Raw genomic sequence first — 16,067 nt, 5'->3', positions numbered from 1 at the left:
TAGGGTTAGGGTTATTGGCACACATACCATTTTCATCTCAAAATTTATTTTTTTATCATTTATGATTCAGCTGAGCTACATAAAATGTCTGTCTACGACGCATTCATTTGCTTAACCCAAGACTAATAGTTCTCAACTTTGGAAAAAAAAAAAGAGGCTATCGCTAATTATGTATTACCAGACGGAGAAGATTTTTAGGAGTTCTGAGAATTCGAAATCTCAGAAACTCATAGTATAAAGGTGTGCGTTAAAGTCTAATGGCTCTGCTACAGCCTGTGCACTCCTAGTTATCTTCTTCATCTAATCTCTGTATTTCTAACTTTTGATTCTTTTGGCAACCTTTTCTGTATTCAGTACTTATTTTGGTTTGACTAATGCATTAGAAAGTTAACACCTTAAGCGTGCTGTAAAAATTCCACCAGGTGGCACCTAAAGACAGCATGGCCCACGGCTTTAGTATTAGCAGCACACAGTTTGTACTGGAAGGTAATAAAAGGAACCTTTTCTTTATGTCATGATTGTAGCATCTAGCATACAAAACCATGAACCACTGTGATTCACTAATACACGTTTTAAGAAAATAGAAATGTTTTTAGAATAGAAATAGAAACGTTCATAAGTTTTATATTTGATACCAAACAATGAAAGAAAGCAATGAATAAACTAAACAAATTTAAGATTGGGCTTTAAAATCACAAGAACCTTACTGGTTTTCTAGCACCCCACCTCGTTCACCTGTATGTATACACTTACACCTTGATATACTTGTGTTTTGTTTTTTCCTAACGAAAGCTAAGCAATAACATGTTACATATTTACATTTAATTTTTACAGAGGTGGTGAAGCAATGGTGTACTTCACAGTGTAACAGTTAGACAACAGTTACTATAAAATGTTGACCATGGTGATAGAAAAGGCTTAGAGAAAACAGAAGTCCAAATCCAATTATTTGAACTGTTACTAATTTAAAAGTATGATAATATTACCCCAAAGACAGAGTGAATTTATCAATAAAAGGGATCTAAACTAGATTTGCCTGCAAATAGCATAAACAGACTGAATTCAAATACAACAGAATCATGTCTGTTAAAGTATCTGTTTGTTTCATGCTCACAGATAAACAGAAACTTGCAATAGGGATAGCTAAGTGGAAGCACTGGGCCTCCTGCTGGTTCTCAAAGTAAAACTCCTAGCAAATTCTGCATAAGCACTGTTTTGCTTTCAAATGCTACTCACAAAGACCTGAATAAGGAAGGGTTTTTGACTTTTAGTGTACACCCCTGCCCCCAAAAAGACACTTACAGTTACTGTGTCCATTTAATGCTCGAATTCTCTCCTCATGTTGTCACACAGAATCAACTATATGGCTGGTTCTTCTCTAAGCCACTAAGAATGGAAAAATACACGTTATCAGACTGATTTCAAATATGCATGTTTCATTCATAAAATACACAACCCGTACCTGTACCTACATTGTACTGGTACTGACACATTACTGGTGTAAGCAAACTGTATATACACAATCAATTTTGCCTCTAATAGCACATTCCCTAACCAGTGCACGTGAACATAAAATGCTGAATGACTTCTGCCACTCTCCCTGCTCCTACAGCTTCTCAAGGCACTGACTGTGTCTCTCATGATAGCTGAGGTCCATAGATCTACTAAATTTCACAAGCAAACACACCAAACCAGCAACAAAACCCACTGTTCACCTCAGTATCAGCTTACAGCACGGTGCGCTGCACCTAAATATGTGGAAGCGTGCTTCTAGGAAAAGGCAGTACCAAGCAAGTTTTATGGGAGAAAAGCTTTATAAACACAATTCACTCCAGGGCATGTAGCAAGCCCTCATGGTTGTGTATCGAAGCCTGCTCAGGCCTGCATTAGCGTTGCAGCGGGATTTTCACTTCATTTTGAGTAAATTTACCGCTCGCAGGTAACCTCCACAGCCCCTACAGTCACCAGCTGGCTGCCAACAGCGCTGGTACGGCACCTGGCTTATTAGGATTGACCAAAACGCCTCAAACTGCCTCAAAATCCGCCTGGAAGCCCTGCTGCGGAGGGTCCCCGGAGCCCGGCCGTCCCCGGGCCAACCGCCGTTGGCGGCCGCAGCCCGGCGGCGCCATGAGCGAGCAGCCCCCGCCGCGGCCCCTCTACTTCCCCCCCTTCCACGACCGCGCCGAGCCCGGCGCTGCCCCGGCCGAAGGCGGCGGCCCACGGAAGCTGCTGGCGGCCGTCTGCGGGCCCTGGCAGCCCCCGCTGGCCGCCGCGGCTCCCCGCTGGCCCGCGGGGCTGGCGCCCATCGCCTACGAGCCGCTGCGCTTCTTCTGCCCCGCTGCGGCGGCGGCGGCGGCGGGGGCGGAGGAGCGGCGTCCCGGGGAGCAGCCGCAGCTGGAGGGCGAGATCTGCGAGCTGGGCATCCGCATCAAGGAGCTGGAGCTGCTGGCGCTGCTCGGGGACGGCTTCGACCCGCAGCAGTGTGCGTGCCCCGCAGGGCTTAGGGGGGTGTTGGTGCTGGAGGCAGGACGAGGGGCTCGGCCTGTGGCCGAGGCTGCCGGTCCCAACACTCGCCCAACTGCAAGGGTTGCAGGAGCCCAGGGGCGTTCATCAGACACTCAAGGAAGACCTCAAAGCAATCATGATACATAGTTCGCATGCATTACTTTCCACAACACCAAATTAACCGTGTTTTTTTTCCTTTGTCATACCAATACCTACCAGTTTAACACCTGTTATTTTCAATACACGTAAGAAACTAGTTTACAGGTATTTGCTAAACAAGAAACGCTATGGAAAGTTACTAGCTTACTCAACAAATTATTTCTTAAAAGTCTTGTAAACTATTAACGATAACGGTAATGACAAATTATGTTTCATTCCTGTTTAGATAAACTTCTGAAGGCACTGAAAGAAGAAAAGATACAAGGCATGAAAGCAAGGCAGAAACTGAAGAAACAGCCACCAACATGATGAAGATTATTTGGGCTGGATGTTCTGTCACTATGGAGTATTATTTTAATGGATCTTCCCGATAATTTTTCTACCCATTACATGCTATTCTCTTACTAAATTAAAAAAATACAGTATATTGTTGACTTTTTTTGTATGTCATATCTCTGGTACTAAATACCAATAATGCTGGTATGTATTTTAACATTTCCTTCTCCAAGTACTAGAGACAAACAGGGTGGATAGTATTTTCTTCAAAAACACTGAGAAAATAATACTGCTGATACCAGGATTCCCACCAGTCCAGCAATGAGGTTCAGGATACGGGTAGCAGCGAAACGGTAATTCCAATAGAAAATACATTTGTATTTTGTTATTAATTACAAGTAAGTGCAACTGAGAGTAAATAGATGTGCTTAGAAGCCCCATGCCTCTAAGGGAGCTTTAGGAAACTATCTTCATGATAGCATAAAAATCTGTTACAAACAAGCACAGCTTATTGTCTCAAGTGTACCACCAATGTGTTGAAGTTATGGCTTAAGTTAGTTTTTAACAGTTGTAAAACATAGAATTTCAACTAACATTTTACTATTATTTTAGGATGAATGGTGCTTAGGCTGAAGTCTGAGGCAGTTTTAGGAATGACAACATCCTTATGTTTGGAAGGATTGAAGAGAAAATGGGCAGAGACAGCAATAACAGACTAAAGATCTGGAGAGCATCTGCCATTAAAAAAGCAATGCCACGTACAGCATTGAGAAGAAGTAAACAGGCTTATCAGACTGATAATGGGTTTTGGTAGATAATTGCTTTTTCTTGTTCTAATTCAAGAGCAGTAGGTGGCAGTGTGGAATAATGGTGAATAGTTACCACCCCTGAAGCTATCATATTTTGACAACTTTTTTTAAAAAAGAACAGTATTTCAATCTTTTCTTTTTTTAAAAAATTGCATTAGAGTTGCTCAACTGTGAAGCATTTTAGCACGATACAATATCAAAATATTATTTCCTATTACTGCTTATTCCCAGCATTGAATCTTCCACTGTCTTGTTTCCAGATAGATTTTGATCTATCCCACAGAGGGTTTATATTAAAAAATAAGAAAAAAAATATTAAAAATCCAGTTTATAACTTCCATTTGTCAATCACCGAACTATAATAATCACATTTTATCAGAAAAGCTAGGAAATCTTAAACAGAATCATACCATCCACAATTGCCATCGTCATCCTGGGGTCTCTACCAATATGTCAATTCACAGTTTCAGCTGCTAATCAATATGCTTTTTAATGAAACAAAGCAATAATTTTCAGACCCATCAGTCTGAAATGTGCTGGATGGAGCTGGGATCTCTTTGAAATGTGCTGGATCCTGACGGTGCAGCTGTGCTCAAGGCACAGTGCCCCAGGGCCCCATGGTGGGCTGTGGTGTACAGGGCTGGGGTGGTGTGACAAGGACAGGTCTGGGCCAATGTTGTGTGCCACGCAGGGTGAGGTGAGGAACCAGGTCCAGGAAGCCCAGGGACAGGACTGGTTACAAGACCACCGCTAACACAGGTCCACAGAGGGCCTCACCCAGGCAGCCCCACAACCTAGAAGCCCTGCCACAGGCCTGGGCCTACCTGCCCCAGGTGCTCCAAGGCAACCTGGACAGCAAATCTTTGGTTTCTATCCCCAGGGAGCTTGGTCAGGGCACTTCCAGAATCATAGAGTTAATCACAGAATGGTTTGGGTTAGAAGGGACCTTAAAGATCATCTAATTCCAACGCCCCTGCTGTGGGACACCTCCCACCAGATCAGGTTGCCCAAAGCCCCATCCAACCTGGCCTCGAACACTTCCAGGGATGGGGCATCCACAGCTTCTCCGGGCAACCTGTTCCAGGGCCTCGCTGCCCTCAGAGTGAAGAATTTTTCCTTACATCTAATCTAAATCTACCCTTTTGCAGTTTAAAGCCATTCCAGGCTGAACAACCCCAACTCCCTCAGCCTCTCTTCATAGGAGGGGTGCTCTCAATTAATTTCCCACCCAGCCTGTAGTTGTGCTTGGGATTCCTCCAGCCTGGATGGAGGACCTTACACTTGGCCTTGTTGTACCTCATGAGGCTTGCACAGGCCCACCTGTGGGCCTGTCCAGGTCCCTCTGGATGGCAGCTTTAGGTCTGGACAGCACACAGTTAACCTGGATGGAGCCCACAGAAGACAGCTGGTGTGTTTGTATTTCTTATTTTTTACATCCCAGGACATCACACCCTCAAAAATCAAGACCTACAGGCAGCCTCGAGGGCAAGCTTTTCTCAGCATTTCTGTTAGTCTGTTCCGTGTGTTTAGTTTGATAATTTTGGGGTGGAGAAATTCTCACATTCCACAGAAACAGCATAACCACAGATCATCTCCCTTTCCATCCTTGTCTGAGAGGCTGAGTCAGTAAATATATAAAAAGATCTAGGTACCTAAAGATAGCTACCAAAATGCCTTGGAAACCTGGGCTAAGGTGTTTTACAACCCATCTGTGGAATGAGGATAAAAAGTCTCTCAAAGAGCTCTGATAAATGTATAAACAGATATTACAGTGATTGATTGCAATGAGAAACAGCTCAGTATTAGTCCACAATTAAAAACAACAAAATGAGCTTGGACAGGTGAAAAGGGCCAACACATGGCAGTCTTCAAAGTTTTTGCAAGAAGACCTTTTAAATCAGGTTCAGCAGCAGAGGTGCTGTCTTTACGTTTTCAAATCTCCAGAATAATTTCACTCCTAAACCATGCTAACTCTCCCATAATTACGGCAATGGGCTAAATGGATTTCCATTCCGTATTACCACTGCCTCCTATTATATCCCCTCACCTTATAACCACTCTTTCACTTTTCATACAGCCTTCACCAGCCACTATTCATGCAGGTTTTCTTGGCTCAAACTGAACTGTTTTCCCCAGCACGCAATTTAAATTTTGGTCCACCTATTGTACAGTTTCTGTCATATAGCTATTATGTAAAAAAACCACTTCATGTTTAATTATAAGGGGATAACTCAAGGAATAACATCAGTTAATATGTAATCTCTGTTAAAATTACCTGGGAACATCTATCTACTGAAAATCATTAGTTTTGTGTGCCAAAACACGGCAGAAGGGTTTACCTTGGCCAGCTTCAGCCACAGCATTGTGCTATCAGGGTGCTTTGGTCAAAGCCCTTTTACTAAAGCATCTCAGTGTTCCAAGAAGGTCATTGAAGGATGACAGCTTCACTAGAAAGCCAATTTGGCCTTTTCTCTGTGAAGTAGCACTTACGAAAATAACTTAGAGAAACACAGAAAATTCCATGAAGTGTTTCTGCCTGAAATTAATCAGTCTGCAATTTCAGTTGGAAATATTTAACACATTCATGTGCATGAATTTAGAGAGAATAGTAAGGTTGTATTAATAGCCCAAGCAAACAACCAGTTACACATAATGAAGCATGTATTGATTGTTACTTGGCCATAAACATTTTATTTACCTTTATTTCTCTTCTCTGTTTCCACCTGACCTTGTTACATCCAGTAATTTGCTCTCATCTTTGTAGGCACTTTTTTTTTTCCTTTCAAATCAGCACATCTGAAAACCGATTTGTTAATTGTACCCTTTATAAAAATAAACATGTTTTAACTGAAATACAATGAGCATTCTTACTGCATACCTTTTTTCACAAAGCACGTGCCATCTGTTTTTCAGTTGCTTCTGTTCTCTTAGACTGTTAAGGGAAGGTTAAGCCTGACATTTATATATTGGCACAGCTCAGATCTCTTTCATATAGCTGCCCTGTGACTCAACAAATCTATCCCTATTGCATTCAAGAAAGTAACATTTGGCTATGCTCTGGATTCCTGGGCAAAGATTTCAAAACATCAGTAGGTTGCTCTGTTTCATTTCCAGTTCTTAACAAAGAAGGCTTCTCAGGAAGCATCTTCTCAGCCAACCTGAGGGCTGAGCAATGACAGCTGTCTCGCTGACAGCACAGCATCTACAGCTGCAGGGATACTTGTGTGCTTTCCTATGGAGCACTCTCAGGTTTGTCACTTGGAAACCTGAAATGGCTTTGGCTGTTTTATGATAGGAAACATTAGATGAAAAGCCATTGGAAAGGAAGAATGCATTTAAGCTTTATTTGAAAGGGTTCTATACCAAACAGTTGGGCCCATCAAATTGCAGGCTGCTTCTTTATTTTAGAGTTTGTTATGTTAATTCTCCAAATGGATACTCTGCATTATTACAATGGATCATTAGGATGTAAATTAATCTTGAAGCAAAGCTGCCTTAATTAGTTCTGGGACAGATTACAGAGGAAATCCAAAAGCACTAAACTATCATAAAATGACTTTTGTTTTCAGTAGTGAATGCTGCATGATAGATTCGCCTGTCCTGAAAATTCAGGGCTAGCATCTATGCATAAAGCAGGGCAATCAAGAGTAGCAATTAACTCTAGAAATCCTGGCTCCTTTTGTTTGCTTGGGTAGTTGGTTTTCTCAAGTTACTGAATGTAAGTTAGTTAAAGGTGCTAACCAGGAAGGCTTTCTAGCAGTTGATAAGTGGAGCACTTGGTCTTTCTAAGGAAACATAAAATTATTAACATTCCTAGTCAGTTGTTTAACTTATATTTGCAAAATCGGCTGAAATCTTGGTGTATCTTGAGAAAAGCCAGAACAAACCCTTGAGCCAATTTAAGCACTCTCACTGACAACTTAACATATACATACGTAACAGTATCTGTCCCGAAACTTTGCAGTGATATGTACATTATGAATTTAATTTATCTTCTATTTTGGGAAGATCCTTTCCTGCCTCTTTTTCCCCTCAAACTACAAAAAGAGGGAGGAAGAGGAAGATTTATTCCTTGTAGTAACATGAACTATTTATTCCAAATGACTTGAATTGCAAATTACACAAAAGCAGTACTGTCAAAAACACGTACCTGCATTTGCCATTTTCTTTTCATTCCACATCAGGCTGACAGCAGGAAACTTAGGCCTGATTAAATGCTAGCAAAAAGAACAGAAACTGAATAACAGGGGAGGGCACAGATGAAATGAAGGTAGGGACAAAAATTCACAAAGGAAACACAGGATCACAAGGTGCCCTCAAAATCCTCATGCTTTGCTGATTACTCTCTTGCTCACCTCTGTAAGGCAGGCAAATGCCTCTCTTCAGAGGAGCACCACTGCTGAAATACACCGTTTTATCTCGTGGAGTTCTTTAAACTTCTTCCCTATCCTTTGCCAGGTTCTTTCTTGAGAGCATGAGCAGCACGTCCCCTATGCAGCCCAGAAGCCTGGCTGCTCCAAATGAAAGGCATGCTCACGCTTAAAAGCAGCTGATCTACAGAAAGGAACACAGCAAAAGCAATCAATAAGTAGCAGCATAGATTTTAAGACATATTTTATTTAATGTGCAAAATTGCCAAGAAAGAACATGTACAACTTCAACTAAGCTACAGCACCTGACACAAGAAAAAAACCTACGCTATGTGCTTGTAAGCTTCATTTCTAGGATCACCCTCCAGTTCAAAGTAAAACCAGCCATTTTGTAATGACCCAGAACATCTTACATGTTTTTTTCGTGAAAAGTAAAATTCAACCACTGGTGTGGGCAATGTTTGTAATTGCAAACGGAACCAGCTCTTGGAGGTTTCCTTTCCAATTGCATAGTATAAAATCTTAATTGGTTATTCTCTCCCTCTTTCAGTTTAGTCCCTAGACTTGGCTTTACAAATTACTCACAAATTCGCAGCTCTGACTGGCTTAACAAAACTAATTTACCCATTTACAGCTGAAACACACTTAAAAATAGACACAGCCATTATAGTTCAGTTGAATCAAACTGTAAACAATGAAGATAATGTGGATATTTGTAATTACACAGAACTTTTCCTTTCCATAACTCAAAGATGCAGGAGAAGTGAATGTCATCAGAAATGGAGATGAATTATAGGAAGTGACACAATTTATGTATTAGCATCTCTGTAAAAAAAATAAAAATTAAAAAAAAAAAATTAGAAGCTGTTATTAGAAAGGCATTAGGAGGGGTTTGCTCCCTTATGAATTCATCTGTATTTCAGTGTCCCCAGAGGACTGGGTAATTTATAGTCCTGAACAATTACCAAGCTCCATGAAACAACAAATAATGCTTCATACTGAAGTATCAGCTTCCCCTCCAGGGTTTCACAGTTCTCAGCATTATCAGTTGAGCCCCTCCCAGCAGAATGAGGAGGGGCATTCTCTCCACCCTGCTTTACAGACAACGATGCTGAGGCACAACCAGATTAAGCTGCCTGTAACCAGCTATCCTCCTTTTTGTCTTCACATGATTATAAGATGCTTATGATAGTTAAGTCACTGAGAGAATACTGGATCAACCCTACTCTCCTTGAAACAAGCATGCATTTCGTCTGTAACTTCAGTGGAACACGTTATCAATATTCATGCTGCCTTAATACTAACATGACATTGTCAGTATCACACAGTAGAATATGGTCCAAAGCCACACAGTGCCATAGCTAATTAATAATTACATCACGTGTGTTAGTCACTATCTCTGTCACACCTGCAGTACATCAGTGAGCTACGGAGAGCAGCTGTTGGAGTACACTAATGCAAAAGCTAAATTCAAAATGCACAGCTGCCACAAAAGAAAGTTGTTCAAATGAAAATGAGAAGTCCAATAAGGCAGGAATATCTGCGCTGTGCACATTTCCTTCCTAACCAGACCTGAGCTCTTACTGCTGGGCTGCTCAATCCTAAACCTACCTTTGAGTGAGATGGGCTCTGTTTTATTTTCCATAATATTTGGCTTCACCGTCCTTTTCTCTATCCAATATGACCTTGAATACAGTTTGAAGAACCCAATACAAGTAGGAAACGTAAAAAGCCTTGTCAGTCCCTCCATCACAGGAAGCAATACTGAAATTAATTTAGAGGAGGGTGAAGTGTTTTCTTTTTTTCCGCTTGCACTGTTGAAAGTAGGAGATAAAGGCAAGAACAAACAACAAACCTGAATTTTCCTTGCATTCAGATCTCCCATGTTTATAGCTCTGAATTAGAAGATGCTCTTAATATTGTTATTTTTGTACTGTTTTAACAAGCAACTAAATCAAAAGCTAACAAAATACCTACAATCGATTCCAAGCAGTTAATTTCAGACTCTGTTCGGTCATAGTTATCAACCCCTAAGTAGCTCGTGTCCATGCACTGCTAAAATAGAAGGTTTAACACCTATTCTTCTACCACAGCCACTCGCTTTTTAAAGTACTGGTAAATGCCTGGTGTAGACTCCTGTATTCTGTTGCATCACATCTCAGCGTATATGTTGGTGAAGTTTGCTGGTGATGATTCCTTGTAAAAATCCAGAGTTAAGGACACACAAATTTCTGTTTTAACAGTTTAAGAAGTTAATCACGTGCACAGGCACTCTTACAAAGCCCCACTGGAGCCTGCAAAAATCAGTGCTCCTTGCCAGATATGCTTGATTTTAACTAATGCCAATGTGTTATGGTGTTTCAACATTGGTTTACAAAGCATAGAAATGCACCAAGCTGCAGCAGAGGGACACGCTTTGTAAGAAAAAAATCACCTCCTCACAAAATACTGTACTTAGTGGAATCAATTTTCGGTATTGTTTACAATCCTTCGGACCTATTATTGCCCTAGAATGTGTGTATTGAGTATGTTACAAAGTTATTAGAATACAATACGCTACTCCTTGACAATTACTATTAATGAACTCAGCAATTTTTGAAAAGTCAGGCACTTCTTAAAACAAGAATTATTTTTACCAAATGCAAAAAAAAAAAAAAAAATTACTGAAGCATCTCTTCGTGGCATTTGTAATTATTGTCAACACATCTGCTAGGCATTTAACCACCTAACTCTTTAAAACCCATTTCTTATCTTTCATAAGCTTTGTAACAAAAAAACCCTGCATTATTGCCTCTGTACAGCTTAAGGAACCTGAAATGGGTGGGCACAAACAGGTGGATCTAAGAGTTAGTTTTCAAAAAACTGTAGTTCTTACATCTGTGTGTATTAAGGGCAAACGCATTGCACATTGCAGTGTATCTGCTTCAGAGCCCCGCTGAAATCCTTGTTCCATCTCCCATGTCTTATCTACAGTCCTGACAAAAGTTTTCCTGGATAACAGGGATCCAAGGTGTGCAGTTTTCTGATTGCTTTTCATTCACCGGGTACTGCCAAACATTTTGGACCAAGCATGCAGGATAAGACCAATACTTTTGATGCTGTAACGACTGGTATGCAATACAATTATTCTCAATAAAGATACTGCAGTATTAACCAGGCAGGCCTTTATGTCTTAGCCATCTTGAAACCTTCATTATAGACCAAGTCAGTATCCGATTCATTTACTGACCTATATAAATATCATTTCCACAAGTAAATTTTTACATTATTTATTTACAAGAGAAAGGCAACAGTTCATAAATGCATTCCCAATGAGTACTCATCCTCATTTTGCATGCCTACACTTCAAAGTATTTTGATAAGCGACACAATCTTACACAGTCCTGGAGTTATGTTCAAAACATTAACCCGTGAAAAGAAAGTCTAGCATAGAAAGTTTAAGACACCATTTGCCATACTGATTCTACATAGACCTGTTACAAAATCTACAGTAGATGTATAAATCACTTTATAGTAAACAGGCTTGAGCTGATTCATTTCTCTTTCAATGCACACTGTGTTGAAAAATTGCTCAGCAGACCAATAACGTATCTGGAGAGATCACAGAGATGTTATTTACCCCCATATACTTATTTTCAAAATTACACATGACTTACTCAAAAAAAAAAAAACCTGTGTATTTGTACCCTTGTAGAAGTAGAGATAAGTGGGGAGGGGAAAGATCTGATCCATCAGATATGATAGCAGACTGAGAAGGCGGTAGTAGTGACAAGTAAGCAGTCCTACCTTAGTAGACCAAACTTTCCTCTTTTTCAGAAAGCCCATAAAAAAAGAAAAAAGGCTAATAGTATTAATATACTAGCATAGTTTCTGAACATTTTTTTTTCAAATGGTAAAATACATATAAAAGGACATACAACTTGAGATTAAGTAACCCTGGAAAGCTCTTGTGCTCATTTTGCCACGTTCTCACGTGGAGCTACACAGAGTATGCACATGGCTTGTACAATGGAGTGGAAGCATTAATTGATACATTCTTGTATTTGGACCGAGTATTAATTAATACATATCCGTCATTAACAGCGAAAGCACTGCACCTTTCCAAGGACAGCTGCTTTAAACAACCATTTTCTAGTAGGTATAACGTAGCAAGCATCAGAAGATGCATGGCTTCCAGACTGTTAGGGTACTTCTGACCTGTTAACGTCCTTCATACTATCTCACACTTGTTCTCCTCCTACCCAATTGCATGTCAACAAGGTATGAGAAGCCACTGAGAGATTTTTTTTATGTACAAGAAATATAAGGTCCAGACCATCACTGTTTTACAGAAACCTTAGACACTGTGCTTGGAGCTGCTCACACGTGGACAGGTAGTGCGTTTTGTCAGCAAAACGAAGCAGCTTCTCATGCTAGCTCAGAAAACTATCATTGCTTTCAAGTTTCCTCAGACTTTCAGAAGCAGGCATTTAGCTCTTACATTTACAATGCAGGACTGAAAAAAATACATTAAAGTTTAATTCATTCTTTACAGACATCTTGAAATGTTCCCCGAAATTGCAGTTAGTTTTCTATTTATCACCCCTTAAACAAGACAGAGGCCTCACATCAGTTCTGCCACAGAATCCAATGCTGCTCTCTACCTGCTTCATAGTTTTAGCTTACATTTTCTGTTCTCCATGTCTCCCCTTTTCAAAGTTAGTCTGAAAAAGAAATGATCATTACTTATGATAATTTTCCCATTTCTATATAGGATTTACATGCATTTCTATCAAGTTCTATCTAGAATATCATTAGATTAAAAAAAATAATTGTATTTCTACAGCGTTACAGCTCCTCACAATTCCAGATATATTTGTCTCCAGAAATGACTGTCAAAGAATGCCCTCTTATCCTCTTAAAGTTACTCTTTTAGTAATGTTAATAAAGCATCACACACAGTATGTATACCTACTGAGAATGGTCATTACACACCTACCGAGAAGTAATTTTACACGTGTTTCATTTGTCCATGTTTCTATTAATGATTTACAAATCTGAAGACAAGTATCGGTCAGAAAATCAACATTTCTGTACACAGAAAAGAGTTTTTTCCACCCTAACAGTAGCAACAATTTAAAGAAAGTTGGGGCATTTACTAGAAAAGCCCTAAGTTGTTACTGGAGTAAGCGACATCAACACATTCTGATGATGTCATAACTTTCAACAGGTAAACTTTCTGCTTCGAAATCAATATTGAAAAACTATATTGTAATTGTAGCCATACAAAATGTTTATTATTTTACAAATTATTTGTACACTATATTTTCACTTTTTCATTGCTTTGTGCTCAGACAATATAAATAATTACAGCATGGATTTTTCTTTCCCAGGAATGTCCTTACTGTCTAGATATAATCTTACTTTGTACTTAAAAAAAAATATATAGAAACATTACAAACAAGATAAAAAGCCATTATGAATGAAGAATGTAAAATACCTTTGCGAATAAAAATGTACCACAATGGTTTCAGAGTGATGATTCAGGGAATATTCAGTAGACTGCACATCATCAATACAATATCAAACAAAATTGAGTTTTGAAGTCTAACAGGTCTTCCTCAGTTGTATGAAGAGTACTTTGTTTAACTTTACTGAAATGGTTTGTCCTTCTAGAAGGCAATTTATATGGTTCTTTTGTTTGTTTTGTTGTTCTTGTTTGTTTTGTTTTTCTGTTTTGTTCATTTTGCTTGCACGCAGGTATCCCAACCCTATACCACATATGTAATTTTCAAACTTTTTAAATTTTCAGTATGGCAAGATACATGCTTGGCTTCACCCTCACACATTTTTTGACAGAACAGTTAAATCACTTAAGTTTAAGAATGGGAAGAGATTTACAAGCAGAGCTGAGCGTCCCAAAGATGCTGTTTAAATCTGATACATCCTACCTCCTGTGACTCTTTTGGGACTACGTTGTAACACGACCTGTCCCAGATACATTGCTTCAGCACTCCTGTCTGCATGACTGCTGCTGCTTCCGCACTTGCAGCTTTAGGATAACCCTGCAAAACTTGTGTCTAAAATACAGAAATTTATTTCAGAGGGCATTTCACTCCCATTGCATAGAAGGCCCTATCTGCATACAAAATTTCACTGGAATAATGACAAGAATCATTCAAAAAGCTGATGCAAAAGGCAGCTGACTAAATGAAGATTTAACTTACCAAGTTAGCTTAAGCCAGTTATTAAACAGCTTAGGCTAAATAAAATGAAGCTGCTCTTAAATTATGTCTGCACTTACATTACAGTGATTTAAATACACCAACTGAAAAATAAGCACAATATTGTTTGCATGATTCTAGTGAAACTTGCATGTATGGATGAAAACCAATACAGAGATTCAGCCTTGCTCTCAGTGGTTTGAGTTCCCACCGAGGCCAAACAGAACTTGTATTTTTATGGCACGCTGAGTTTGGCCTGGTATCTTTCAAGCTGTGATTTTTAAATGCAACATTTTTAGGCAGCTGTTAACTCAACGCAAAAAGACATTTGGATGTATTGTGTTACACTGATAAGATCAGTGTTAGTTAGCGGACAGGTAACTTAGACAGCAGTCTGCCTTTAGTAGACTTATATGTATATGAAAGATTGAGTTTCTTTGGTTGTTTAGTATCCAAGCCACCATTTGTGTATTCCAGACACAGCATGTTAATATTGATCATTAAAATTATTATATTTTTTTTTCTTTTTTTTTTTTTCTTTTCACTTGATTTATGGAAATTTTTCGACTATAGCAGATTAGTCACTTATATAAATATACAGCACATATATACATCGAGATTACAAAAATACATTTTATTTATATCTGATTTTTAAATAATAAAAATGAAACTTCACATTCGTTTAAAGATCAGTTAGCATTCCAAAAGCTTCTGCAATATCTAAGGTCTCGGAGCAGAAGATATCTGTGTATTCTAGGATAACTACATATCACAATCTCAGGGTTTATGATATAATTATTTTGGGGAAAAAATAGCTCTGTTTTAAAAGTTTGTGCTTCATCAATTTCTTCTTTCCCCTATTCTAGTCTCCTCTTTCCTCCTCTCGTTTTATTGATGGCCAAAAAGCTAAACCAAGTTCCCTTTCTCACCCCAATAAAGACCAAAGAAACTCAAGAAAAGGAAATGAACAGACAAAATAGCATACGCAATTGAGGATAGCTAACTGAAATGAAGTACATTACCTTTAACTCCAGTTGACATCAAACATGCCCAACACAATGTATTTTGCAACAACTTCAGTTCCCAAAGCTAATTGGCAAAGGAACTGAAAACAATTGTTCATGATCTCCAACTATTCTGTACAACTGCAAAAGACAAACTTTTTGTCCCATTCAACTGGTTTGATTCTCTTTTGGGTTTGGATTCATACAATAATGCAGCTTAACAATTTGTGACCTTTATCTTGAACAACACAAAGTCAGCATCACTTCTGGAAATGCTCTCTTTTTCACAGCACATTAGTATTTTCATTAATCCATTTAACCGTTTACTTATTTACATGTTAATATATAGTCAGGTCCTCTACATTCAGAACTTCCTAGGTGTGTATTCACTGTTCCATTGCAAGATCCACTGTGTCTTCATGTAGCACTTCAGTAGATATCGTTGCTTAAGAAAGAGAAAAAAAGCACTGTGTTAAACAGAGGTCGTCTTGTACAAGCAGGCGTATTCATTATTCCAGGTTGGAAATACTTGCTCAAAGGTCTCAGGTTTACCATCTTCACATCCATAGAAAGTGAAAAGCCTGAATATAGAGCAAACTCAAATAACCTCTTTTATTTATTTCTCCTGGAAGCTTCTAGCACCAATTTCCTTTGTTAGCTCTTCATGCATTGTGTTGTCTCACACTGAAAATCCTCCTCCATAACTCATCAGTGGCATTCACGGACTAGCCACCAATTATC

General features: G+C 39.2%; 1 protein-coding gene across 1 annotated transcript; it reads left to right on the top strand.

Annotated features, from left to right (window-relative positions):
* Nucleotides 1-440: 440 nt before the first annotated feature.
* Nucleotides 441-3,060, top strand: LOC309878632 (uncharacterized protein C11orf91 homolog; the record flags this gene model as incomplete). The annotated part of the gene is made up of 3 exons (XM_082761380.1): nucleotides 441-486; nucleotides 1,940-2,482; nucleotides 2,891-3,060. The coding sequence occupies 3 exons, from the start codon at nucleotides 441-443 to the stop codon at nucleotides 2,971-2,973; spliced, it is 672 nt and encodes a 223-aa protein (XP_082617506.1). The 3' UTR covers nucleotides 2,974-3,060.
* Between the last annotated feature and the right edge of the window lie 13,007 nt (nucleotides 3,061-16,067).

This window comes from Aythya marila (assembly GCF_965140915.1).
Source record: "Aythya marila genome assembly, chromosome: 5".
NCBI lineage: Eukaryota > Metazoa > Chordata > Aves > Anseriformes > Anatidae > Aythya > Aythya marila.
The sequence above is the reverse complement of the archived record's forward strand: the minus strand, read 5'-3'. Positions and strand labels throughout refer to the sequence as shown.